Source organism: Prunus dulcis, chromosome 7 (assembly GCF_902201215.1).
Source record: "Prunus dulcis chromosome 7, ALMONDv2, whole genome shotgun sequence".
NCBI classification, from domain to species: Eukaryota; Viridiplantae; Streptophyta; class Magnoliopsida; order Rosales; family Rosaceae; genus Prunus; species Prunus dulcis.
In genome coordinates this window covers 12455419-12483314 of record NC_047656.1, presented here as the reverse complement: position 1 = coordinate 12483314, position 27896 = coordinate 12455419, and the positions used below count along the sequence as shown (strand labels likewise).

General features: G+C 37.0%; 2 protein-coding genes and 1 pseudogene across 2 annotated transcripts; 1 reads left to right on the top strand and 2 right to left on the bottom strand.

Annotated features, from left to right (window-relative positions):
* Positions 1 to 1486: 1486 nt before the first annotated feature.
* Positions 1487 to 4890, top strand: LOC117635605 (annotated as a pseudogene).
* Positions 4891 to 12184: 7294 nt separating this feature from the next.
* Positions 12185 to 20155, bottom strand: LOC117633655 (chaperone protein DnaK-like). The gene is given in 5 exon segments (XM_034367320.1): positions 12185 to 13541; positions 13717 to 13914; positions 18136 to 18809; positions 18811 to 19162; positions 19277 to 20155. Coding segments are annotated over 5 exon segments (3408 nt in total). The 5' UTR covers positions 20124 to 20155; the 3' UTR covers positions 12185 to 12204.
* A 5128-nt stretch (positions 20156 to 25283) lies between these two features.
* Positions 25284 to 27896, bottom strand: LOC117635395 (heat shock 70 kDa protein 18-like). The gene is made up of 4 exons (XM_034369723.1): positions 27299 to 27896; positions 25680 to 27040; positions 25470 to 25586; positions 25284 to 25349 (listed from the first exon to the last, which is right to left on the bottom strand). Exons 1-4 carry the CDS (start codon positions 27894 to 27896, stop codon positions 25284 to 25286), a joined length of 2142 nt encoding a protein of 713 aa, XP_034225614.1.

Below are 27896 nucleotides of genomic sequence, written 5' to 3'. Positions count from 1 at the left end.
ATGAATTTCTATTTTTTTTTAAAATCAACACATTTGACATAAATCTATATATATAAAGCAAAATGCAGAAAATGGTGAAACATTCAAAATACTAGAAAATGTTTTTGGTTAATGCAAACATTAAGAATTAAAATTATTAATTAAATAAGAATAATATGGTAAATTCACACTTAAAAAAAATTAAAATTAAAAGAAAAATCAAATAATGAATCCTATTTTTATAAAACACAACTACCAATTACCTTTTTTAATTCTTAAAAAAAATTAAACTTTAAAAAAAAAAATCTCTCACAGACACGGAAGCGCGTGCAGTAGGGGTGGGCACAGTATGGTATGATACGGTATTGAGCCCGTACTACTACCGATACCGAAAATTTAAATCGGTATGGTACGGTATGGGTTGGTATCGTACCGTACCGTGCCAAATCGGTATCGGTACGGTATCGTTACCATTTCGGTACCAAAATGACACAACTAAAAAATGAACCAATTCAATATTCAACATATTCATTCACCAAATTAAGTGATGCCTAAGTTACAAATTCAAAGATATTTTAGCTACTGATATTTTAGGCAGGGCTCAGCCCAGGGTCATTCCTTGTTAGTTTAGTTTGTTGTCGGCTTAGGCCTGCCATTTAACCAAAAGAAAAAAAGCCTCTATCTTAATCAAGATTCTAAGTGACTTTTCTACAAACAAAAAGTAAAGAGTCCAATGATAATCCTAAAATCAAACGGTGATAGGCACTAATTTTATGAAAAATGCTAGACTTACCATATTTTTCATACCATATTGTGTACCACCTCTCTAATAGAGGTTGACCCCATTGTATTGATGGGCTCCACATCTATTAGAGAGGTGGTACACAATGTGGTATGAAAAATGTGGTAAGTCTAGCATTACTCTAATTTTATTAAGAGATAAAAATACATACGGTTTCTTTCTTTTCTTTTCTTTCACTCAGAGGGTCTTGGTTGAATATTTTACAACTATTTTATTTATTATATTCTTATCATGAAAACCTTTTCACCTATAAATAAAAAATTACTAATTAAGTTGCTTGAAGAAATATGACTTTTGCCAAATAAATCAAAGAAAAAGCTTTTAATTAGAAAAAGACTCTATAAACATACATATAAAGGCAATCAAAATTATATTTAAGTACTACTCGGTGCAGTATGGTATTGACCGGTATCAAAATCTTGATACCGATACCATACCATATTTTATTGGTACGGTACCGAATATCTCCCCATACCAAATGAAACGGTATGAAATTGGTATGGTACGGTATGATTAAGGTACGATTTCGGTATTTCGGTTTAAGATGCCCACCCGAGAAGCTAGTTATTTTTTATATCAAAAGGATAAAATTATCATATTTATGTCATATTGCATTTATATATATCATTTTGAACCATTGGATTAATATCCAACGGTGGGTGACCACAATCTCTTGGACTCCTGTGGTCCAAGAGATCGGGACTGTATTAACAAAAACAAAGTTCTAATGATTTGAGCAACACCAAAATTAGACGAAAATGGGGACTTGCCGGCCATATTCTCCGTTTCACAGCTACCAGATCGGTAGCCTTATCAGGTATGGGTTAATTTCCGATCGTTAAACCCCCCAATTCTATGCCCTTGCTGATTCCAATTTCTCTATTTCCTTTTTGAAATTCTTCAGCTTTCAGCATCTGAAGCTCTTTCAGTACTGCTCGTCTCTTCGTCTCCAAGGTTGGAACAGAGGCTTTCGTCTTCAATAAACTTTAGGTAAAGCCCATTTATTGCTACTAGCTTTGGAAGATTTTGAATTCTATTAAGAGGAAAAGCTGCAAACTTTCACAGAGCATTTTCTGGTTTCGTTATCCTACAGGACGGCTTTAAGGGTTAGTTGCACATAATGCCGTCTTTTATAAAACAGATGTATTATATAATTTTACAAAAAGATTTAACTTTTTGATATTGAATAAAATTTAACAAATGGTCTGTAGGTTGTTTTCTAATTTATGGCAATTTTTTGTTGTTGTTTTGAATCTTCTATTAATCACTCAAAGATAGTAGAACTTGGCAAATTTATATTCCAAATTAGAAGCATATAGAGATTTAACGGTCTTGAGTTTTGTACTCTCGATGTCATATATTTACGTAGTGTTTTCGTGTCCTTTTAGTAGGTCTAAGGTGCTATTACAAGAACAAAAGGACAACAAGTATCATGGAACCTAAGCGCAAGTTATTGGCAACTACAAGTTCTCAGGCTCAAGGAGCTTGTCCTGACCATATGAAAGATAGATTTAGTGATCTGCCCAACGAAGTTGCTCATCAAATTCTTTCATCAGTTTCTATATTGGATCTCACTCGTTTCGGCACTTTATCCAAAAAGTGCAGAGAACTTTATCTGTCAACGCCCTCATTGAATTTTGATGAATTTAACAACTGGAATAAATCCTCTTATGCTAAGCAATTCAAGTTGTTGAGTTCTTTGGATAGGTTCTTGGTTCGTCGTAGGGAGAATAAGATACACTGCTTTCGTATTTGTTGGAGTCTCAGTCACGGAAAAGCAGCAAGTCTCTATAACGAGCTTTACCGAGTAGTCACGTGGATCCGTATGGCAGTAAGGTGTAATGTTGAAGTGCTTGATCTTGAGTTGAGGATACCTGATACGACGATGCTAGAGTTGCCATCTTGCATCTTTCTTTGTGGATCTTTGAGGTCTCTATCAGTGCACTGCAATAAAATTCTTACAGCGCCCTCCTTGGATAGTTCCACTAATCTCCAGTACTTAAAGTTGACAAATGTTACAATAGATGAGGGGTTTTGCAAATGGATCTCGTGTTCTTGCAAATGCATTAAGGAATTGCATCTTGAACATGTTGAAGTAGAAAATATCACCATGGAAAGCTTATCGTTGGAATCTTTTAGTTTTGTGTTTCCCTCTTATTGTGGCCTCTGTCATCTTAATATCTCTTGTGAGAAACTTGAAGACATACATATAGAGTGGAGATTTGCTTCTACTAGCAGCAGATCCTTCAAAGTTTTTGCTCCAAATCTTAAATATTTGAAATGGATTGGGAATTTGTTGAATAACCAAAATCTGGGAAACTAATGTGTTTAGAGAAGGCTGAGATTTTTCTGAAGCATGGGGTAGATAACAATGACTTCAGCAATGTACTTGAGGTTCTTTGCAGTGTATGCAGGGCTAAAGTCCTTATTCTAAGTGGAGAGATGACCAAGGTAAAAATTCAGACAGAAACTCTCTTTAGCAAAAACATTATGCCTTGCAATATGAACTTATGCTAGATTATGTATTTTCTGGAATCTTTTGAAGGATATTGCAGGGAACATATCTTCGCTATGATTCTACAGTGTGGCAATCGTAGGGATGGCTAATTTATGTTTCATAAACTTAAAAGTTGTTTCAAAACCGAGTGATGGTATTACATGGATGATATTTCATATTGGTGCTGCAAGTTTTATTTGAAATCAATGCATGAACTTATTAATCTGCAAAAATACAAAATTGGAAATTAAAAAAGGGTCATTTGATACTTTATTTTATATTTTTTAATGTCTTAAGGAGTGAAAGGATTGAGGGAGTTGACAGGTGGGAGGCAGAGAGGAGGGAGAATAGATGGAACTAAAATTATTTTTTTAAAACTATTTAAGATTGTTTTATTTTTTTGATTTCCGACTTTGCTCCCATCTCCTCTTTGGTTAAAAAACAGAAGGCGAACATAACTAAAAGTATAAAATAATAATAACTTTTTTTTACTAATGATCATTATGTAGATTATTGAAATTGATTGCAATTAGCTCAATTGTGTGAATCTTTTTTCATTATGGTGTTCTGGGTGCTCACACTTGTTTCATTTAATAGTTTGCCTCTCGTCTATATAATATTGCAGGCTCTGTTGAGGGAAGGTCCTGTGTCTACACCGTTTGATGATATTTCTTACCTGGGTATGCATATTGAGAGCTTGGATGATAACATAGTCCTGGCAATGGTCTCTCTTCTGAGAGGAATGCCCAATTTGAAAACTTTGTACATAAAGACTGACCCTTCCATATTCATCCATAAACCTGAAGTAAGAGTTCAAGTCTGTTACCTCTCTCTCTCTCTCTCTCTCTCTCTCTCTCACACACACACACACACACGCACACACACACACACGCACACACAAGTCCACAACACTCAAATGAGGAGTGTATTGATCTGGGTTAAAAAAACTAAAAATAGTTGTGCTCTGAGAAATGTTATTTTTAGAGCTTAAATTATTGTATCCTGAGCGATTTATAACCCTATTCTGCAGAAGGGATAATCATCATAAGTAGGTAGTGCAGTTCTGAGAGTAACATTTGGTCTCTATAATTTTTTATTTTATTGATTTGCTTGTTTCCTTTCCAGGCGTGTGGATTTAATAAGGAATTCTGGAAATCTCAAAACTTGGCCTTTATTGATCAGCTTAAGGAGGCAACAATAGAGCTTTCTAATGGGAACAATGAACTGGAGCTAGCAAGATATATGCTTGAGGATGCTAAGAACTTGAAGGAAATGGTCTTACTTTATTCGCCCCAGCAATCAACTCATATTCGAGTGGTAAATGAAAGTAGGATGAATTCTGTTGCCACTGCCCGAGTTGTCTTTCAGGAAAAACAAAGGAAATGAAAAGGGGGAAAAATGAAGGTTGAAGATTTTTTTGAAGAATTTATTGGTGTTATAACTTCAAAACCTTATTCTGGATGTCAATGGATGCAACGGCTGTGTTTATCGGTTATGATAGAACCCTAATATTGTAATAATGTAGCTTTTAATGCTGTTAGAAAGACTTGTCAATAGCCTAGAGATGTTTCTCTGTTTTGTGTATTATAGCAACTTCTTGCTTCTTTCTCCAGTGCTCTCATGGCTTCCATGTAGTCTTTCACATCACGCTCTGTTCTCTAAAGGAGTTGGTCAAGAAGCTGACATTAGTAGCTTTCGAATTTCGATAAGTCAGCAGGTATGGGTCCAGTGCTGGACCCATGGATCCGGGATTGTCGGGTCACGGGGTTGTAGTGTAAAAGTTACGAAATTTGTTTAAGATGAAAATAACACCAAAAAGAAATGGGACAAAACATTAAAACATCCCATAAAGAAATGGAAGCGATTTAGTTAAAAAAGAGAAGTTGTGACCTTTGGAGAAGGGAACTGTGATCGTACTCGAAGCAGAGGTAGCCAAGGTAATTGGGGGAAGAGAAATAAGGAATTTGAATTTTTGGGGTGAGAAATGTCGACCTCGGTAGTTGTAGAAAGGCCATCATTGGGGCAAACGATGAAAGCACCACTTATTGCCATCTTTCCCACCTACCTTATAGGATTTCTACTAGTGGAGGGGCAGCCACAAAATGTTTTTTTATTTTTATTTTTATGTTAAAGACATGTCTCAAAACGACGTGTTTTGACCAGGCGATTTGATAAAAAGAGTAGTGCGTGTCATGCTCTTCCTACCAAGAACTGTTGACAAATGCCGACAATTTCATTGTAGCATTTTTTCGAGTTTCGAGCACTTGGTTTGCATGCAGAGGTCTCCCACCAGCCATCTCTGGGGTCGACATATGAGCTTTCTAGCCTTTTGTTTGGGCCTAAATACCACACACTGCCAAAAAATCAATCAAGACAAAAACTCTCAAGTTATATCGACAAATTCAAAAGAACAAAGTCATTCAACAAAAGCCTTCAGACTCTGGAGCAATCAAGCCATTTAGTTTGAAAATTCATCCAACCCCCACGCAGAACAGCCAGAACTTAGGTCACTCCAATTCAAAGAAACAATTCACAAAGGAAACAAGACTTCTCTTGTTACAAATTTGGTTCAGTATAGACCAAATCAAGCAGGATCCGGGTTTTTACAATATGAAAACCTCAATAAATTTGTGGAGATGCCTTGATCAAACAGAACAGGTGCTATAGTGCAGCTCCAGTCCAGCAGTCATCAATCCATACATTTATAGCCTTGTCCAGATTGAAGATGCCTCAATTCTGTCCATTCAACAAGCCTCTCCATGGCTCAAAAAGATTAAAGCTCTACCAATCTCAAACATTGGTATCGATTTCCAGCTGAAACCCATCAATTGAAGGTGCTGATGTTCGAATCCAGCATAGACATGTTCAATCCAGCATAGACATGTTCAATCCAGCATGACTCAAAAGCAACTACCCAAGCAAAAATCGAAGCCCAACGTTTTGTTGTCCTTTTTGGACGTGGTAGTTCTCTTTTAAGCAGTGTAATAGGCAATTCTGCTTAAAACAGTTCGATTTCATTCAATATTCATTCTAGCCAAAACTACTAGTCTTTACTGTAAAAAAATTGTGAAGTCCTCACCAATTTGAGGCAGGAAAAGAATTTACTTTGAAGATATTCCTCACCCAAATTCACAATAATTTGTTTAGAGTCAGTAAACTTGGCGCGCAAGCTATCTATTTCTAACTCTGTTAAGGTCTTTAACTGCTAGCAGTAAACTTGGGCGTTAGATTTTTCGGCGTGTGGTAAAGGATCCGTACACTTTGGTTAGTGCGGCTTTACTACGTGTGTCGTTGGACTCTTTGGCGTGTAGTAAAGTAATAGGGACAGGAAAAATGGATTTTTATATTATATTGGGAATAGATTAATGTTTAAAAGAATTAACTTGTTGGTATTACTGAAAATAATTGTATATTATGTGGTTCGTGATTATGGATTGTAAAAACTACGTAGGGCTTGATCCCTCACCAATGGGTACATAGGTAGCCTGGGGTCTCACCTAGATGCAGCTGCAAAATAAACTATATTTAAAAGGTTTGACCGATTCTGAGTATGTGAATGGATTTTGATGTTGTTATTGGATTTGAACCCTATTTAATATTACCGTTGGGTTCGGTTTTGAATATGTCGGTACGCCTGAAGTTTGATTTAAACTTGAGCGAGATTAAATGTGACAAGACCCGATCCAAATTCCACTTTGGAATTCGAGTCGAACCCTGTGCGTGTCCGACACTTGGCAAATGTCGGGCACAATTGACCTATTTGCCCTTCTAATTATAACTTATTTTAAATTTAGCCTTGACTCCTACCGAAAATTCGGCAGAGTCTCCCCTGTAATTTGTTCAATCCCAAATTTACACCTGTCAAAAACAAGCATGTATATCTATACAACCAACTGCCAGTACTTAAATATACATGCCAATAGTTCCGTTCTCAATCTAGGGCAACTTATCAGAGCAATTACTAAGAGTATACAGATAAATTAATTCTGTTACAAAACAAAACTTCTAAAATTAGGGAACGGCCCGGAAGATGAAAAAATGACCCGGTGGTGGATTTCTGTGCACGTCTATAGCCTGGGGGTCAAAACATTCAAAAAAATGTGAGTGGACAAAAAATAATAATAAAGGTTCAGAAAAATAGCATAAGAATATACTAACCCCCACTGTAAAAACAGTTATGTAAAACTGAATATTTAATCTGCATGTGAATTGTACTAAAATCGATGCATTTACATATTTATATACGTATATGCAAATCATATTCGTATATGCAAATCATATTCAAGATCAATGAAACTCGCATAAAAGCACTGTAATCAATTTAAAACCACCACCTAGGTGTACCCCTTTAATTCCGTCAATTCCTAGTATCCGTCAATTCCCCTGGCAGGTCTCGGTGACACAAAGTCAACCGGAGCCGCAAACTGGCAAGATTCAGGGTACCGTAGTCAGCCTGATCCGCATTCCTGGCTCTCACGGTCCGGGCGTCCCCGAAACTCGTGAGGCAAATGTCAAGTGCACTGACAAACTGAAAGCAAACTGGATGTCTGTGGACATCGTCATATCCAAAGGCAACATATGCTGAAAGCAAACTGTTTCTGTAACTGGGTACCCACGGTGGTTTAAGAAAATATAAGATTTTTGAAAATTCTGATAAATAACTGAATTTTTGTTAAATCTGGAACTCTGCTGCCATTTTATCTGATATAAATCTCAATCTCTACTTTCCATATCTCTTTAGCATATTCAGCTAAGCAGCATATAATTAAAGATATTTAAATTCAACAAATCATGCTAGGAAAATCATACTCAATAAAACTTATTCAAGATCAAATAATGAAATTCATTTGCATAAAATCATTTATAAAAGAAAAGTTCACTCACTCCTGGTCCGAGCTATCTAGACCTCCTGAAGGTCCCTCCTGCGGGTCTGCCTGGCTCCGGATGCCTGGTTAAACCACCATGGATATTTAATTAATAAAACTGCTCGGTATAAGTATTTAATTAAAACCCTGACCCCTGGCTCTTAGAAGTGCGTGCACTAACTTAAACGTCATTCTTATGCCCACTTAAGCATTTCAGATGTTTAGAACTGTCTTAAAAGACCTGAGACTTCACTAAGCGATAAACTGCCATATTGGTCAAAACGGAACCTCGTGGGGTCCACGACCTCCAATTACCAATCTGAGAGTTCCTATAGGTTCTTCACATTTAAGTAACCATATCCTGCAAGTCTGGTCTGAATCGGACGATCGGATTGACTACGATCGTGTAATCGCATAATTTCTAAACCCTAACCCTAGGGTTCGCGATTTCGGAGTAACCGGGACTCCGATTCACAATCCGTCGAATCCTACACGATTCTGAAATTATCTAGCATAACATATCTGAAATTGAGTACGATCCAAAGGCTCAATAGTATTGAACCCGGAAATCGCACAATATGGAAAATCCGTTCGAGGCTCAAACGGTATCCAAATTGAGATCCGCAAATTCCTACGCGCTCGTGACAACCTAAGGATCGCAACAAGACATAGTGTCTCTGCACTACCCTCGCCCACGCCCCGCCGCACCCGCCGGCAGCGATGGGTGTCCAAAGCGATTACACCTCGCCGAAAAAACTCAAAACCGCGGCTCCAACCTCCTACCCTAGGTATAACACCATATTTGGAACCACTTTTATTCTTGGACCTACCCCAAAAACTGACCGGAAGTGGCCGAACACGGAGGCCGAAACTCGGCCGAAATTTCAAGTTGAAAACTGGGCTATCTACGATCAAAATTGATGCAAACCTATCCAACCATCAGCTAGAGCATGGAAAATAGGTAGAAATCCATACCTTACTCGACAAATTTGGAGGAGAATTGAAGGAGAACGAGCGGGTTGAAGTTTTGACAACACCGGTCGATTTTTCGCACTTTCCGGCCAGCGCTGGTCGTTTCACAGGCGGGGAATGGTCGGAGAAGGAAGAGGAGACGGCGGCGGTTCGAACAAGACCGGTCCCGTGGCCGGTGGTGCTCCGTGGCGGCGACGGCGATCCTTGGAAGGCGACGGAGCGAAACTGCAGCGGGAGAGGAGAGAGAGAGAAGAAAAACTGAGGGAGAAGAGAGAGAGAGAAGGGATAAAAATCTGATTTTTTTTTCCAATTTACCATTTTGCCCTTCATGGTATTTTAACCGTAATTTCTTCGTTACAACTCCGATTCGGGCCCACTACGTGTCTATGAACTCATTTCATCGTGCTCTACGCAACGGTGTCTGTAGAATTGTCAAATTCCTTTTCGGTCAAAAAGTCAACTTTTCCTTAATAAAATATTCCAAGAGCAAAATTGTCTTTTCTCATAATAAATTACTCATTAATTAGGAATTTTGGGTTTGGGTCATTACAAAATGCTTGTTTATTTCTCAGTTATCACTTGAATGGATTTTATTAAACAGTGTATGTGGTTCTGACGGGTCTGAGATCCATTTTGAATTATTTGAAGGCCGGAGGCCTATTATGTAAATTGCATGTTATTACCTTGTATATGCTGCCTGTTGGGATATATTAATTGTGTTTTAACAAGTTGAGGTATTTGGGAAATGTCCATTTTTCAAGGGAGACTCCGCCGAAATTTTGGCAGAAAGTCTCCCCATTTTCATTAATTTGGAAAAGAGGCTATAGTATCAGAAGTGGGCCCGGCATCGGTGTGATGTCGGAATTTTCAACAGAATTCGTCCCGAATCCGAGGAATTCGGAGCGGGTCCTGTCAAAAAAGGATAAGTAAAGAAAAAGAAAAAAGAGGGGAATATAGGCCGTGGACCCTTTTTCAATTTTCTTTTTTAATTTTCACAAAAAAAGAAGAAGAAGTTAATTAAGGTTATAATGGGATGAGTAATGCTACACTTATCACATTTTTATCATATATTTCTATACCATATGATGTAGCATGTCTATATCATATGCCACATCAGTTAAATTAATGAAGTGTATTAAATAAAGGAAAGTTTAATTAACAATTTTTTAAAAGTGTTAATAAATCATAAAAGAAAAGAAAATGTTAAATAATTTTAATTGATATGGTTGTCCACCTCATCTGCCACATAAAGTAGTATATGAATGTTGTACACAAATATAATAAGAGTAGCATTATTCAGTAGGTTTCATCTCTATTAAAAAGGTTATACACAATATGATATAAAAATTTGATAAGTCTAGCATTACCCGTGTAAAAATGCTCCCGGCACCCTAAAAGTTTTACTTGAATGAGTAAAATATAATTTAATAGTTTCTTGTATCTGCGCCATCATCCTTTCTGACTTTCCTTTTTACTTTTTACCCAAATTTCATTGTACAACCATGAAATCGAGACACCTTGCACTTGAGTCATAACAGATTAGAACAGAAGTACACTATATATGTGGCCATTTTCTAACCCATGGGAGGAATAATCAACGGACTCATGAATCTTACAATTTTTTCTTTTTACAGATGAAATGCTATGGATTACATCTTGAATTCTTTTTTGGCACAACAGGAAAAAACAAAACATTTTCTACAAAACTCAATTTGAAAAAAAAAAAATACATATGTAATTTATTATGGGCTGGATTTTGAGAGCTAATAATATTTACCTAGGTCCATTGATAAGGTTTAATGATTTCATTTCCTTTAACTTATGGGCTTGTTTATTCGGCCCAGTTTGTGATTGCTGTCACTTTTAAAAAAAGTTGCTTATGCTATGCTTTGAAAATAATTAGTTGTAAAGTAAAGCAGCTCCCTGTTTGGTAAACAATATTTTTAAAATGCTGTTAGTACAAAAAGCAGTATCAAAATTGTTTGGTAAATTTTAATATAAAATTGTTGTAACTATGAATAATGACTAAAATAGACATGATGTTAAAAGTGTTGTGTACTAATTATGTGGTGGTAGTGGTAACGGTAGTGATGGAGTGGAGGTGGTGGTGGTGATGACGGTGGAGTTAGTGGTTGTGGTAGTGGTGGTGGTTGTGGAGGTTTTGGAGTAGGAGGTGGTTGTGGTTGTAGTGCTGGTGGTGGTGGTGGTGGTGGAGGTGGAGGTGGATGAGGTGGTGGTGGAGGTGGAGGTGGATGAGGTGGTGGTGGAGGTGGTGGAGGAGGTGGTGGTTGTGGAGGAGGATGAGGAGGAGAAGGATGTGGAAGTGGAGGTGGTGTCATTTTTTAAAATGAATTATGGTATTTTGGGAATTAAAAAAATTCATTAAAGGTTCATCTCTGCTTCTTTTGAAAGTCGCTTTGAAAAGCAACCCAGAGCCTGCTTTTAAAAGTTGCTGTCAAAAGGTCAATGCTTTTAAAATAATCGGGATATTTTATTTTTACCAAACACCTTAAACAGCTTAACTTTAAAGTGAAGCAGATTTTTGACCAAAAAAAGCAATCCCAAACGGGACCTTCGTCTACCTTGCCTTGTGTAGGTATTAGTTGAAGTGGGAGAGATGTACTCATAGATTTGGAATAGAGGGCAAGTTGGCGTCTCATTTAATTAGCTTATTGTTCGGTTGTGATGCTTCCTAGCTAGAGGCACCAACTTACTACATTTTGAACGCCGAGACAATCTTTCATTCGAACTTGAGACAATTAGTCTGCAAATCAAAACTATTCACCCCTCAACTGGTTCTTGCTTGTGTCAAAAAGTTGGTGTAATTAATTGGTATTATTAGTTTTTTAGGACAAGATTTTACAAAATGATGTTTCCAAACAAACAACTTAAAGTTGAACTCCAATCAAATAAAACATATATAATTTATTACTTCATAGTTACAGTAATTAAGCAAGCACTTCTCTTCTCTTATTGAAAACAAGAATAAAATCCACGCAGCGGTAGACGGACCAGCCTACAGCATCACTCATCCCAAACAACACAACCTGCGCATTAGTTAAAAATTTATCTGTTAATTCCGAAAAAGTTCATCTATCACTGTTGATTGTAATGGCTTTCTTTTGGCCGGTGGACATGACCTCAGCGGAAACATTCAGAATTCCATTTGCATCGATAGAAAAGCAAACATCTACTTTACCAACTCCCTTAGGGGCTGGAGGAATGCCATACATGGTAAATCCACCCAAGTAATTATTATCTCTGGTGAACTCATTCTCTCCCTCGAAAACTCCACAGAGGACGTTCGTTTGGTTGTCACGGAGGGTAGAGAAAATTTGGTGCTTCCTTGTGGGAATTTTGGTGTTTCTTGGGATCATGACGGCCATACGGTTTTCATGACCACATTCCGTCCCAAGTGACATTGGGATGACATCCAAGAGTGTGAAGTCTTGAAGCTTTCCCGTCACGTTCCCACTCAAGACTGCAGCTTCAACAGCGGCTCCATAAGCCACGGCCTCATCGGGATTAATGCTCTTGCACAACTCCTTGCCCATGAAAAACTTCTGCAATAGCTCTTGCACCTTGGGGATTCTAGAAGAACCACCAACAAGAACAACGTCATTGACGTCGCTTATGTCCATTTTGGCATCCTTCAAACACCTTTTCACAAGCTCCATGCACTTGTTGAAGATATCCATGTTCATTTCTTCGAATTTGTCCCGGGTGAAAGTTGTATTAAAATCTTCACCGTTATACCAAGAGTCGATTACAATATCAATGTCAAAGCAAAATGAAAGTGCCTTCTTTGCTTTCTCACACACGGTTTTGGCCTTCCTAAGAGCTTTCGGGTTTCCACAAATGTCCACCTCATTTTTTGTCTTGAATTCGTCGACGCAGTAATCCACCATTCTGTTATCCAAGTCTTCACCTCCAAGGTGAGTGTCTCCGGCAGTCGCCTTCACGTCAAAGACACCATGGCCTATGGTTAGTAGCGACACATCCAATGTACCACCACCCCAATCAAATATCATCACGTTTCTCTTATTAAACCAACCGGCTTTCTTGTCGATGCCATAAGCTATGGCTGCAGCAGTTGGTTCGTTGATAATACGCAGCACATTTAAGCCGGCTAATTTACCAGCTTTTAATGTAGCCTGGCGCTGAGAGTCGTTGAAGTAAGAGGGGACAGTGATAACTGCCTTTTTCTCACTAATCTTTGAGCAATGGAAGGCCTCCGCAATCTCCCGCATCTTTGCCAAAACCATTGATGAGATATCTTCAGCAGCAAACAGTTTCTCTTGGCCCTTGTGTTTAATCACAATCATGGGCTTGTCAGCCTCACCTCTAATGACCTTGAATGGCCAGCGCTTGATATCACTTTGAACAGTTTCGTCACTGAATCTCCTACCAATTAACCGCTTCGCATCTGTAAATCATTCTCTTTTAGATTATGTCAGGAAACAAGTTAATTTATGGATTTATGCATAATACCCCCACTTATACAGAATTGCTTTAAAAAAAACACAGGATATATTTCTCAGTTCTAACGAAATTAACAAGGAAACAATGAACAATTATACTGTTGATCATTTTATTCTTACCAAAGATTGAGTTGGTGGGGAATCTCCCGGCTTGGTTAAATGCTTCATCACCTACTAACCTCTTACTATCAGTGAATGTAACATAAGATCGAGTTGTCCTGTTACCGTGATCGTTCACCAGGATTTCTACATGATCAGCCTGCCACGTTGCCACACACGAATAAGTTGTCCCCAGATCAATCCCAATTGCATGGTTATCTTCTGCCATTACTAATTTTCTCGATTGGCTCAAAAGCTCCAAGAGGAATGTCAAAGATTAACAAGGAAATATTAAATAAGTGCAGAAACCAGTGGAAGAAAATTTATACACGGAGAAAGTGAAAAGTCTAATAAACCAATGCTTAAGCAATAGCTGATGCTTTGCCCTAGTTCACTAAACAAAGCACATTTACTTTTTTAGATTTCAAAATGAGATAATTCCTTTCTTCGGATCTTTATCATACGTTTGTTGCTTTAAGGTCTTTTATTCCTTTCTTCTTATCTTCTTCTCCATTATTTTATTTCTTTCTTCTGCCAAAGGGTAAGGGGAGTTGCCATCCAACAGCCTTATGCGTGAAGAAACCATGCTATAGCAGCTGTCCTCTCAGCTCCCCAAATTCCTCCTCAAGACAAAGAGACAACAAAAAAGAGCAGCCCCACATAAGTGTACCATGAAAACCAAGTGACACATGCCCCAAAACATTGAATGTGAAAATACCTGTAGGATATCTATAAATGCCTGGAGAAGGTTAAACAAGCTAATTCGGATTTTTTGCAACCTTTGAAGCAGGATTGATATTAGTTATCAATCCTGAGATGTGCAAAGCTTAAAATAAAAGAACACGCAGATATTTATTTTACATGGTAAAACTTCACATCTGGGGAAAATCCACGGGACTCCTTAGTCCAGAACGAATCCACTATAGAATTGAGATTACAAGAAGTACGTACACACACTTGTCCTAGAATCAATCTAAACAATGTTTACCGACTTCTTCGTAACTTAGCTTCTGTCACGGGATGATCTTCGACACTCCTTATGTTGAATGCAATACTGGTCGCGATTGCTTCAAGCTCGCCGGAGGAAAACCGCCACCACGATCTTGGTGCCCTCAACCGTATGAGTCACCGACATGCATATGAATGCAATATGAATTATTAAAGTGTTTGATAAATCACCAAGTAAACATAGAACACTTGATGATTTATCTCATATATATGCACAGCAGCTTTTGCTCAAGAATTCTATATGCTCAACACAAATATCAAAAGCTGTTCTAAACCTAAGAGATGCACACAAAGATTTATACAAACTTATTCTGCACAATCCACGAGAGGACCCACAACCACAACTCAATATCTTGCCATACATTCAATTTGATGGTCATAGAATCCTATATGATTTCGTCATATTCTCAATTGCACTCCAATCAATTGTTTATCCAATAAAACAATATATATCAAGATGTAAACACAAAACCAAATAGGATATTAATTAAAACATACTTTCCAAGTCCAAGATAATGAAAACATAATATTTTTAATCTAAATCAAAATAGAGTTCAACTAGGAAAGTAATATTAAGAGATAAAATCTAATCCTATTAAAAATAAGATTAAGATAAAAATACTTTGAGTGAAAATAACTCCAATTAGGAGTCCTATAATGAATGCATGATGATGTCATGAGTTACCTGAAATCAGTTTCTCATATCGGTCAAGTCATGCCTCGAAGGAATGAGATTGAAAGAGTAGTGCCAAAACTTCGAGTAGCAATTCCTCACAAACTAATTTTCAACCTATACTACAGTCTAGGAAATGCCAATACGATTTTCGTACTAACAGAATGTATTTTTGGTCACCCCTTTAACCCAAGATATATCATTACCACTCTTCTCAACACATGACACGTGTTCATAAGCATAATCATACTTTCACAAATATAAAGCAAAGAGTTAACTATGGTTATGTTTATGGACAAGCGTCAAGTGTTGAGAATGGTGGTGATGGTACACATTGGGTTAAAGTGGTGAGTAAAAATATTTCTTAAAAGATTTGATAAACATGGAAAGTTTGTCTCTTGACAAAAAAAAAAAAATATATATATATATATATATATATTCCCTCCAATTGGAAGGCCCATTCTCCCCTAATAAAAAGCATCTGAACCCAAAAGCAACACTACTATTTAGTTTAAACAAGAGAGGTTGTGGAACGGTGTTCATGTTTGTTTGTTTATTTTGTTGACGAGTTCTTATTTAGTTAATATTTTGATTCCTTATCGAAGATTGAGTTAGTGGAGAACCTCCCAACTTGGTTAAATGATTCATCACCTACCAACCTCTTTACTATCAGTGAATGTAACATAAGATCGAGTTATCCTGTTATCGTGATCGTTCACCAGGATCTCAACATGATCAGCCTGCCAAGCTGCCACACACGAATAAGTTGTCCCCAGATTTATCCCAATCACATGGCTATCTTCTGCCATTATTAATTTTCTCTGCTCAAAAGCTTGAATAAGACTGTAAGATTAACAAGGAAATTAAATAAGTGTAGGAAACAGCTAGAAAAGTCTCAATGCTTACGTAATACAATTGTAAGAGCATCTACAGTGGGCTCCTTAAACCATTTCCTTAAACAAATTTTAGGGAGGAATTGGAAAAATATAACTCCAACAATGTTCCCTATCCATCTCCTAAAATATGGAGACTTCTAGGAGCTCCTAAATATGATGAGGAGAGAGAAATGACTCCTAGTGGCTCTCTATAATTTAATGCTACATTATTTTATGAGTATTTTAAACCTTTAATTAATGCTAACTATTTTGTATATTAATTTTTTTTTCTTATAGAGATTGACCAATTAAATAAGAGTTATAGCATTTATGACTCTCTAAACTAGAGAGTAGAATTGGAGTTAAAATTTTATAGAGAGCTCATAAAATAGCTTTTATATGTTTTTAGCTCAATTTTAACTAAAAAAATGTTTTTATCTATGTGGAGGTGAGCTCCACTTGCCACATCACCTATTCAATTGGTGAATAATGATCCATGTGTACAAAATTACAAAAATGCTCTTGCCACGTCATCAAAGTTAATAGACTTTTGGATGGAGTTGATGGCAAGGGCAAAGTGGGTCATCAAATCTCGGTCAAGGGATAAGAGTGGACTATTTTGAGTTTGAAGGTAAAGTAGAATTTAACTGGAGTTTCATGGGATATTAGTGTAATTAAGCGTAAACTAAACAACAACGAAGCCAAGCAATTACACACCTTTGAACAAAAAAAGAAAGCAAGTATACACCAAGCCACTGGACTGCTTGGTGAAAAAGACTTACACGTGGGGCTATACCAAGTAAAATCTCAGTTGTTTCATTGATTTGTAATCTTAACTCAAGCCTTAATAAGATTTTAAATCTTTAATTACAACATTAAATTGCTCGAGGGTTGAATTAAAAAACACAGAAAACAATGCGTAAGAAGGTCTCCAAGTAATTTTTTCATTAAAACAAGACTAAAACCATTCGAACAAAAAACCCATATGTAAAGGCCCAAAGGGGTGCCCAACCTAAATAGGAAAGAAGACAGGAACAAGACCAAATTTTATTTTTCACAATATTTTCTGTGTTGTTGTCGTGGAAAGTTGAAATCTTGGGGGCAAAAAAACGAATGAAGTTTAAGCAAAAACAGCCATTTACATTATTAAAAAAAAACAGCTACAAAAACAATAATTCCTTATAAAAATGGAAAAATCATTCCTTAAAAAAAAAAAATGTATATCTTTTAAACAAGAAAGGGGTTGGATTTTGAGTGAGAACTTAAGTAGTTTTAAATTAGGTATCTGAAAACATAGCGAAAATGGAAAAGATGGCAAAGCAAAATATAGGGGCTCAAACGAGATCCACAGTGCACTATTTCAGCGTTAGGCGCGTGGCATCGATGATCATTTCTCAAGTATCCGGTGGTGGATGAAGTATATAACAAATACATGATTTCACCCTTAAACAATATAACCTGGTACAAGTAAACCAGTAAAGATATATCAAATTGATTTTACAATATATTTAGCATGGCATCGATTATCATTTTTTAAGTCTCATCTCCCTCAAGGTTCTTCGGCCTGTCTCGGTTGATTATCATCTCATACTTCTGGCCAGTGGACTTATTGACAGCAGAGACACTCAAGATACCGTCGGCATCAATTTCGAAGAAAACATGGAATTATATGAACATGTTTGGGAGCTGGAGGAATGCCATGGAAGCTGCATTCAGCCAAAAAGTTGAGATTTGCTGGTATGCTACTCTCACCTTCATATATGCGGAAGTCAATCAAAACCTGGTTGTCCTTAACGGTACAGAATTCTCTGCACTTCCTCACGGGAATTATAGTGTTTCTTGGAATCAAATTCATTAATTTTTTCATACCTTTAACATCTGTACCCTCCATAACAAGCGGCAGAGGAGTGACATCCTTGAGAGTGAAGTCTTGAATAAACTTCCCCTTTCCATTCCCACTCAAGGCTGCGGCTTGAATAGCGGCACCATAAGCCACTGCCTCATCTGGATTGACGCCCTTGCACAGCTCCTTCCCCTTGAAAAACTTCTGTAATAGCTGCTGCACCATTGGAATTCTAGAAGAGCCGCCAGCAAGAAGAACATCATCGACACCGTTTATGTTCATTTTTGCATACGCCAAACACTTTTTCACAGGATCCATACACTTGATGAATAAATCCATGTTTACTTGTTCAAATATGGCACGAGTAAAAGTTACGGTGAAATCAGTATTCTCACACAAACAGTCAATTTCAACGTCAATGTCAGACTCAAATGAGAGTCTCTTCTTTGCCTTCTCACATTCATTTTTTAACCTCCTAAGAGCTCTCTTGTTTCCACTAACGTCCAATTTATGCTCCCTCTTGAATTTCTCAGCACAGTAGTTCACCAATCTGTTATCGAAGTCTTGGCCGCCAAGGTGAGTGTCTCCAGCCGTTGCCTTGACTTGAAAGTCACCAGAAGTGCTCATGGTAAGCAAGGACACATCTAAAGTGCCACCACCCAAATCAAATATCATCACGTACGTTTCGCGGGCTACTCCACCCGGCCTTCTTGTAAAGGCCAAAAGAAATGGCCGCAGCGCTCGGTTCGTTCATAATACGCATCACATTTATGCCTGCAGAAAGACCAGCAGCTTTTGTTGCCCGACGCTGTGAGTCACCGAAGTAAGCAGGGACAGTGATTACTGCACTTTTCACAGTTGAGCCCAGGTAGTTCTCGGCAATCTTCCGCATCTTATCAAGAACCATGGCTGTGATATCTTCAGCATAACATTGTTTCTCTTGGCCATTGTGGGTAACCAAAATCATGGGCTTGTCGCCTGGGCCTTCAATGACCTTGAATGGCCAGAGCTTCACATCACTTTGAACAGAGGTGTCACTGAATCTCCTACCGATTAACCTCTTTGTATCTGTAAATTGACAAGTTATAACCAAAGAAATATAAGTCAAGACAAGAGAAGAGAATAACAAGAAAACACTAGACAACAATTGTAGTAGTAATTGATCATTTTAATCCTACATACCAAAAATTGAGTTGGCGGTGTTTCTGACGACTTGGTTAAATGCTGCATCGCCTACCAAAACAGTCTCATCAGCTTCTGCGGAGGCAACATAAGATGCAGTCTTCCTGTTCCCGTGATCATTCAGTATGATTTCCACATGATCCTTCTGCCACACGGCTACTCGGGAATACGTTGTTCCCAGATCGATCCCGATGGCATGGTCTTCTTCTCGGCCATCCTGATAATGATTTATGGCAGCACTTCTGCTCTGTTCATCCAGATGTACTTCCTCCTTCAACAGTAAGTCTTGAAACTCATCCCAAAAACTTATTAGAGGATTGTTGTTTATCCATGCACGAAAGGGATTATACTCCTCTGGCAATCCCGGCAGGATGTGTAGATGAAGAAGGTCGCGATCTTCCACAGGAGCACCAGCGTCTGCAAGCATCTCCGCCAGCTCTTTGATTTGTTTGAGATAGTCAGCCATTGACATAGTGGCATCTTTCCTCACTTTGTGCAGATGATATTTGATCCTATGGATGTCAGTGTGAACGAGACCGGCAAAGTGTGCCTCCAGATTGAGCCAGACCTTTCGTGCAGAGTCGGCTGTGACCATGACACGTTGTCGGAGACCATCAGATAGAGTGGCTTTCAGCCAGTTTAAAGCCTCTTGATCTCTTCTCCACCATTTAATAAAGTCAGGATATTGGGATTGCAGATCAGGAGGAGGCTCTGTTCCGTCAATGATTCCAGAAAGATGGTGGTGGTGAAAATATGAAAGAGTGAAAAACTTCCACTCTCGATAGTTATATATATCACTCGTGAGCTTGATTGGAATCAGTATTGTTGGCATGTTCTCTGCGGCCATGGAAGTACTGGGAGGGAGATTGGCAGACAAGTTTGGAGTGGAGAGGTGAAGTATATCAGTTGATCATCTTAATTTCAAATATATACACATATATGTGTGTTTTTTTTTTGTTTTTTTTAAACTTTCTTATATCTAGGTCCAAAACGATTAGCTATCATTGGGTTTAGTCCAAGCGTTTTGGATTTTAGATATAGGTCATTTGACTTTTATTAATTTTTTGTTGTGTCGATTTTACCCATTAGGACAAAAAAGGAAAACATATTGAAAATCTAAATTTAATACATTATTTCCTCGTAATTGAATTTCAGTTTTTAAATTTTGAATTCTTTCCTTGATGATATTGACCTAATTTATGGATAAAATACAATTTAATTAATGAAAGTAAAAACCCACATATTATACCAATTATTCAGGCTATACCCATGAAAAAACTTAGTGATAAATCATGTTATCTATAAGTCATGAACATAAATTAAAAGACTATCTATAAATTAGGAACATAAATTAAAAGACTACAGATAAGTTAGACACAAAAATAGACAAATAAAACCTATATGTTACCTATAATAAAAAAAAGGTAAATAAAATATTATTATACATTGTCGAAAATATGAAAAACACATATGTACCTACGCAATAGGTAGTAGAACAATATACCTACACCATAGAATAATGTATCTACAAGAGTATGTAATATACGTTTACCATGGGGTGAACAAAATAAAAATTGTTACCTATAACTTATGTGCTGAACGATGTGCTACAGTATTTGCTTCTCTAAAAACATGTAAAATAGAGGCTCGAGGAAATTTTGCCAAAATAGACCTGCAGTCATCCACCAAGCACCCCAAAACGAAGCTCTAGTCGCCAAAAAAAGGGTATGGGCATGACCTTCCACAATAAAATGCTCTGGTCGCCAAGCAGCCAAATAAAAATTAGCCTATAAGTATTTTAATAAAAACTAAAAAATCCACAATCAAATGCTCTGGTCCACAATGTATAATAGTTTGTAACAATGTGATTTTTGAGATATGTTTGCGATATTTTTCTTTTCTATTCAATGACAAGCGTCATAAATGGCTAATTATTATCACATAAATTACTATTACCCAATTCAAGGCATAAGGGGCAACACTGGAACAATAAATGATTTTAAAAAAATAAAAATAAAAATATTACATCATAAAATATTTAAAAAAGAATATAATTCTATGTGGCACAAAAGTCAAAGAACTTCTATCAAAGTCACCAAATCCGTGGATTAAACCCAACTTCTCAATGAAAATTTAAATTTATATCAACTTTTCTATAAATTATTTCCCAATTCTTTCTTCACCTCCCAACCCTGCGTCAAACATAAACCAATTAATAGTTTCAAAACCAAAGTTAACATATAAGTCAAAATTTCCATTAAATTCTTATTCATGCCAACTCCCCTTACCCTTTGGCTGAAGAAGGAAATAAAATAATGGAGAAGAAGATAAGAAGAAAGGAATAAAAGACTTTATAGCAACAAATGTATGATAAGGATCCGAAGAAAGGAATTATATCATTTCGAAATCTAAAAAAGTAACTTAATGTGCTTTTTTAGTGAACTGGGGCAAAGCATCAGCTATTGCGTAAGAGAATTTTTGACACTTTTACACTAAGACCTCTTGACTCGAGAATCCTGGATTTGCCGTTGTATCAGGAAGTCAATTATATTAATAATAGTTGGAGTTGGAACAAAAAATGATTTTAAAAATAAAATAATAAAAAGATTACTTCAATAAATATTAAAAAATGAATGTAATTCTATATGGCACAAAAGTCAAAGGACCTGAATCAAAGCCACCAAATCCGAGGATTAAACCCAACTCCTCAATAAAAATTTGAATCTATATCAACTTTGTGGTGATATTTGACTGATTTTGTTTATTTGTTTTCTTGGGAAACAGAGGAAGAGGAAGGAAAAGTAAAAATGGGCATCTAACACCTCCATTATCTGAATTGTAATTCCAAATTTTAATTCTTCTCTTTTTCTAAGTTTGAACACTACCTCTATTATGTGGAATTGATTAAGATTCTTGTGTTGCGTCTGTATTTTGGCAATTTTTTTTCTTTTTTTGGGAGTATTATGAAAACTTATCAGCATATCCACACCTTCTTCTACACCCTATTTCTCTGCACATTCCTCTAAAAAACTTAAATGCTTTATGCTCCACCGTAGCCTTTGGTAATTTTCTCTGCTTTCACTTGGTTCCATTTTAAGTTTCTACTTTTTTTATTTATTAAATCTTTATTGTTAATTTGTTAATTTAAATCCTTAATTTTAGGATTACTTATGGTTTATTTTTATACCTTATAATGAATTGAGATGTGGACAATGAATGTGTTTCTTCCTTCATAGTTGTGCTTAAAATGATATTTCTCTTGATATCTTTTCTTTGGTATGAAGCAGAAACAGGGAAGGAAATCTCATATGAAATGGTATTTTATGTTGGAGGTTAGGTTTATTTTACGTTAGATTTCATACTGAATCAATTTGAAAGGTTCCCCTGAAGACTATATGAATTTCTTTTAAGTTTTTATGCTTATAATTTTATAACACATTAATTTTATTTTTTCTTATCAGTTCTTTCAACTTCATTTTGCTAATTCTGTGTCAGTAGTTGTCAAAGATGGCATCAAAGCTTAGCAAATCTATGCTTGATGGGATTGGTATTACGATTTGATCAGTATAGGACTTTTGGTTTAATCCCAAGCAGGGAATGCATTCTTTGCCATAGTTCCAGGACAGGTCCTCTTGGCTTCCCTTGATGCTATCAGTAAGTTGATTAGGGTTCTATAACCTATAGGTGTAGGTTATTTCTGCTTTTATAGCTTCTCCATTAGATTAACATATATAGCCTATAAATGGCAATATATGTATCAGTTTTGACCACAGGTGTCTATAGATTACGTATTGTTTTGTACAACAAACTTGCACATGGTTTGATTCTGTTATGGGTATTGGTTTGATTCTATTAAAGTCTGGGTCTTTTGGTTTCATTATGTTATAGGTATTTAATAATTTGTGGCAATGACAAATTATACTTTTGTCCACCACATTCGTAGAATGCTTGTCGTATTTAAATTGTGGTTTATGCAGTTAATTTTTTGGCCTTAATTCTATAATAATAGCCATTTTCTTCACTAAAATTTTCCCATTTGTCAAAACTAACACCTACCATTTTCCAAATTTGTAGCAACAAAATCAACACCCATTGATTTGATGCTATTAAAGCTCGGTTGTTTTGGCTTAATTCTCTCATACCTATTTAATAAATTGTCACAATTGTTCTAAGTTTGTTATGTCCATCAGATTAATAGAATGGTTGATGTACCTAAATTGTTGTTTGTCATGTTGGATTTTTTAACTTAATTTTGTGATGATAGTTGGTCTTCACTCAAATTTTTTCATTTATCTACGCTAACAACTGCCATTTTTCAAATTTGTACCAACAGAGTTAAAACCCCTGCAGAGGACAAGAAAGAATAGAAGCCACCTCTATAGCAGAGCCATCAAGAGAAAGATCCCCTTCCAAGGCAGAAAATCCCCTTCCACCACCCCGTAGCATATACATAAAGACTTGTCCATACTCTTTTGAACAATAAACAGCTCAAAACTGCTGATATTTTGATATTTTGATTGTTGCTTAGTTTATTAAAATATGGTTAATATTTTAACATGACAAGCAGCATAAAAAAAACATGTTATTTGTCTATTTTTTGTAACTTAAACTTGCTAAACAAAGCATGATGCCACTATTTAGATCTCCATGTCTATATAAATAGTACCATCTTTCCTACATATTTTCACGACTTTTTATATATTTCACACAATTTTAAAACCTACAGCATCGCATGGGCACCATTGATAATGAGAAGTCTAAGTCAATACGCGTTCAAAGGTATACTTCAAATGTTGAGCAACAAAATTAAGTAATGATATGTGACTCAAACGCAACCAAAATGGGTGGGTAGCAAACGCAAAACTCAATTGAAATTTTGATTGAAAAAAAAAAAGTAATGATATGTGAGAGAACTTCAAGTGTTGGATAAAAGCAAAAATTATTTTTAAAAAATTATTAAATTTCTTTTATTTGTATTTATTTATTTTCACATTAGGCGAGCATACGATCAAAGAGAAGAAAGTTAAAATATATAAGGTGGCACGCACTGAACACAAAATCAAAGGAGATGAACGGTGAAGCGCATAGTTCCAACAATGAGTTCATATCTTTAGAAACTTATATATTCGGCCAAAAAAAGACCAACAAATATTAAATATGAAGATTCCAAAAGTTCGCCACATCCGCTAACTTTGTGTTTCTTTTTCACACTTGTCTTCGTTGGGGACAAGTTCCCATCTCGTCTCATCCCATTACAAAAACACAAGACAAGACTAAATTTGCTATTTAAAAATAAAAAATAAAAAAACTAGAAAACATTATATTGAATATAATTGAAATAACTATATCTAATATATTTTGAATCGTTAAATACCTAAAATATTCCTCTCTCATATGATGAACACACTCTCTTAATCACCGTCTTCTTATTATATGGGCGTAAGAGTTCCAAGCCAACACTACTACAAAATAGTTAAATCATGACACGAAATAGATGACGGTGCATCCTAAAACCATCATTGTGTTTTAAAAGACGACGGTTTTTTCAAAACAAAACCGTCTTGATATCTCATCTTATACACTTCTAGCGTTGGGTTGATTTTTAAAAGACGACGCTTGTCACTAACTATCGTCCCTTTTTAAAACACACTAAACAAAAAATTGCCGCTTAAGTGAATTCGGGCTCGACCTAAAATTATTTGATTTTGTTGATGTAATAATATCATACTTTAGGCTGGATGGTGATGGATGTGGAGTGGAACTTTATTTACAGAACCCTAATCTTGTAACTTTTGCTTTTAATGTAAAGAACAGCTTAGAGCTATATTGTTGTATTTGGTACAAGTAGTAGGGTTCGAGTGTTTGTGTATTGATGACATTAGAAGGTTGAAGGGAAAAGATGTTTATGTTTATTTTTTAAACATTGCAAAACAGTTTCTTTCTAGTGTCGTAGTTGGATTGTTGAAGGTCCATTTTCTTTAACCCATTCCCAATCAGCTTGAATTGTTTATTCTACAAGTAAACCAAGCTCGAATGAGCCCATCATAGAAATCAAGCGCAATTCAAGCTCCAGCTGAATGAGCCCAATTTGTAGTTTAACCAGTGTTTAAACGAAATATAGAGAGTAATAATCAAGCTTTAATAAGAAAACAGTGAGGCAGCGCATGGTGAGGACCATTGAGTTGACAAGTACAGATGCAACAGTTACGAATGTTGCGATGCGGCGTGGTGTAGACGGCCATAGTTGGTAAGGAATATTGGGGCTGCAAGTATCCCGTGGATGAAGTAGATCACAAACACATGATTTCACCTTCAAACAACATAACCTGGCACAAGTAAAGATATATCAAAGAGTTTGATTTTATAATATATGCAATTTCAGAGTTTGATTATAATTTCTCACCTCAGTCTCAGTTCCCTCAAAGTTCTTCGGTCTGTCACGGTTGATTATGATCTCATTCTTCTGGCCTGACGACTTATCTTCAGTGAAGACACTCAAGATGCCATCAGGATCAATTTCGAAGAAAACATCGAAATTATGAACAAGTTTGGGAGCTGGAGGAATGTAACGGATGCTGCATTCACCCAAAAAGTTGAGATTGGCTGGCATGCTACTCTCACCCTCATACATGCGGAAGTCGACCGAAACTTGGTTTTCCTTAATAGAACATTTTATTTTCATCTTCACGGGAATTAGTGAGTTTGTGGGAATCAACTTTATGAATTTCTTATTATCTGCAACCTCCAAACCAATTGCAAGAGGAGTGACGTCCTTGAGAGTGTAGTCCTGAATAAACTCCCCTTTTCCATTCCTAGTCAAGGTTGTGGCTTGAACTGCGGCACCATATGCCACTGCCTCATCCGGATTAACGCCCTTGCACAGCTCCTTCCCCTCGAAAAACTCCTGTAATAGCTGTTGCACCATGGGAATTCTAGTAGAGCCACCAGCAAGAACAACATCGTCGACAATGCTTATGTCCAGGTTAGCATCCGTTAAGCACTTCTTCACAGGCTCCATACACTTGATAAATAAATCCCCGTTTAGTTGTTCAAATATGGCACCAGTAAAAGTTATGGTGAAATCAGTATTCTCACACAAACAGTCAATTTCAACCTCGAAGTCAGACTCAAATGAGAGTCTCTTCTTTGCCTTCTCACATTCATTTTTTAACCTCCTAAGAGCTCTTTTATTTCTACTAACATCCACTTTGTGCTTCCTCTTGAATTCCTCAACACAGTATTTCACCAATCTGCTATCGAAGTCTTGGCCACCAAGGTGAGTGTCTCCAGCCGTTGCCTTTTCTTCAAAGTCACCAGAAGTGCTCATGGTAAGCAATGACACATCTAAAGTGCCACCACCCAAATCAAATATCATCACGTTTCTTGGGCTACTCCAACCGGCCTTCTTGTTAAGGCCATAATCAATGGCAGCAGCACTTGGTTCGTTCATAATACGCAGCACATTTAGGCCAGCAGAGATGCCCGCATCTTTTGTAGCTCGGCGCTGCGAGTCATTGAAGTAAGCAGGGACAGTGATGACTGCATTTTTCACAGTTGAGCCCAAGTAGGTCTCGGAAATCTTCCTCATCTTTTCCAGAACCATGGATGTGATATCTTCAGCAGAACATTGCTTCTCTTGGCCATTGTGGGTAACCACAATCATGGGCTTGTCACCTGGACCTTCAATGACCTTGAATGGCCAGAGCTTCACATCACTTTGAACAGAGGCTTCACTGAATCTCCTACCGATTAACCTCTTTGTATCTGCAAATGGATGCCAAGTTCTATCAGATAGCATGAGTTAAGTGGGTATTTAATACAAGTATAATAGCTTCTTAACCAATACATTACTTTTTTTTACACCTCGGAAGGTCTTACTGAGAGTTTAGACAATTTTAATTCCCTAAAAAAAAAATCTTAAACTACAATTCATGCAAACACATATATTAGCTGGCATGAAAATCAAAATCAATCTTTGGATTTGTTCAAGCAAAGCACTTTAATCCTACATATGCTACGTACCAAAGATGGAGTTGGCTGTGTTTCTGACGACTTGGTTAAATGCTGCATCACCTACCAAATGAGTCTCATCAGTTTCAGTGAAGGCAACATAAGATGCAGTCTTCCTGTTCCCGTGATCGTTGTGGATGATTTCTACATGATCCTTCTGCCACACGGCTACGCGGGAATAGGTCGTTCCCAGATCGATCCCGATTGCGTACTCTTCTTCTTGAGGAGGAGAGGGAGGAGAAGTATGTCTAAGTCGTAATGTGCGCTGTGGATCCAGACGCATTTCCTCTTTCAACAATAACTCGCACAAGTCATCCCAACTACTTACTGTATTGTGTTTTATCCATGTACCAACGGGATTGTACTGCTCTGGTAATCCCGCCAAGATGTGTACATGGAGTAGGTCTTGACTTTCCACAGGAGCACCGGCGGCTGCGAGATCGGTCTTCAGCTGTTTGATTTTTTCCAGATACTCAGCCATCGGAATAGTGGGATCTTTCTTGACTTCGTGTAGATCAGATTTAAGCTGATAGATGCGAGCATGAGAGAGATGGGCGAAGTGTTCCTCGAGATTTAGCCAAACATTTCGTGAAGATTCAGCTCCGGCCAT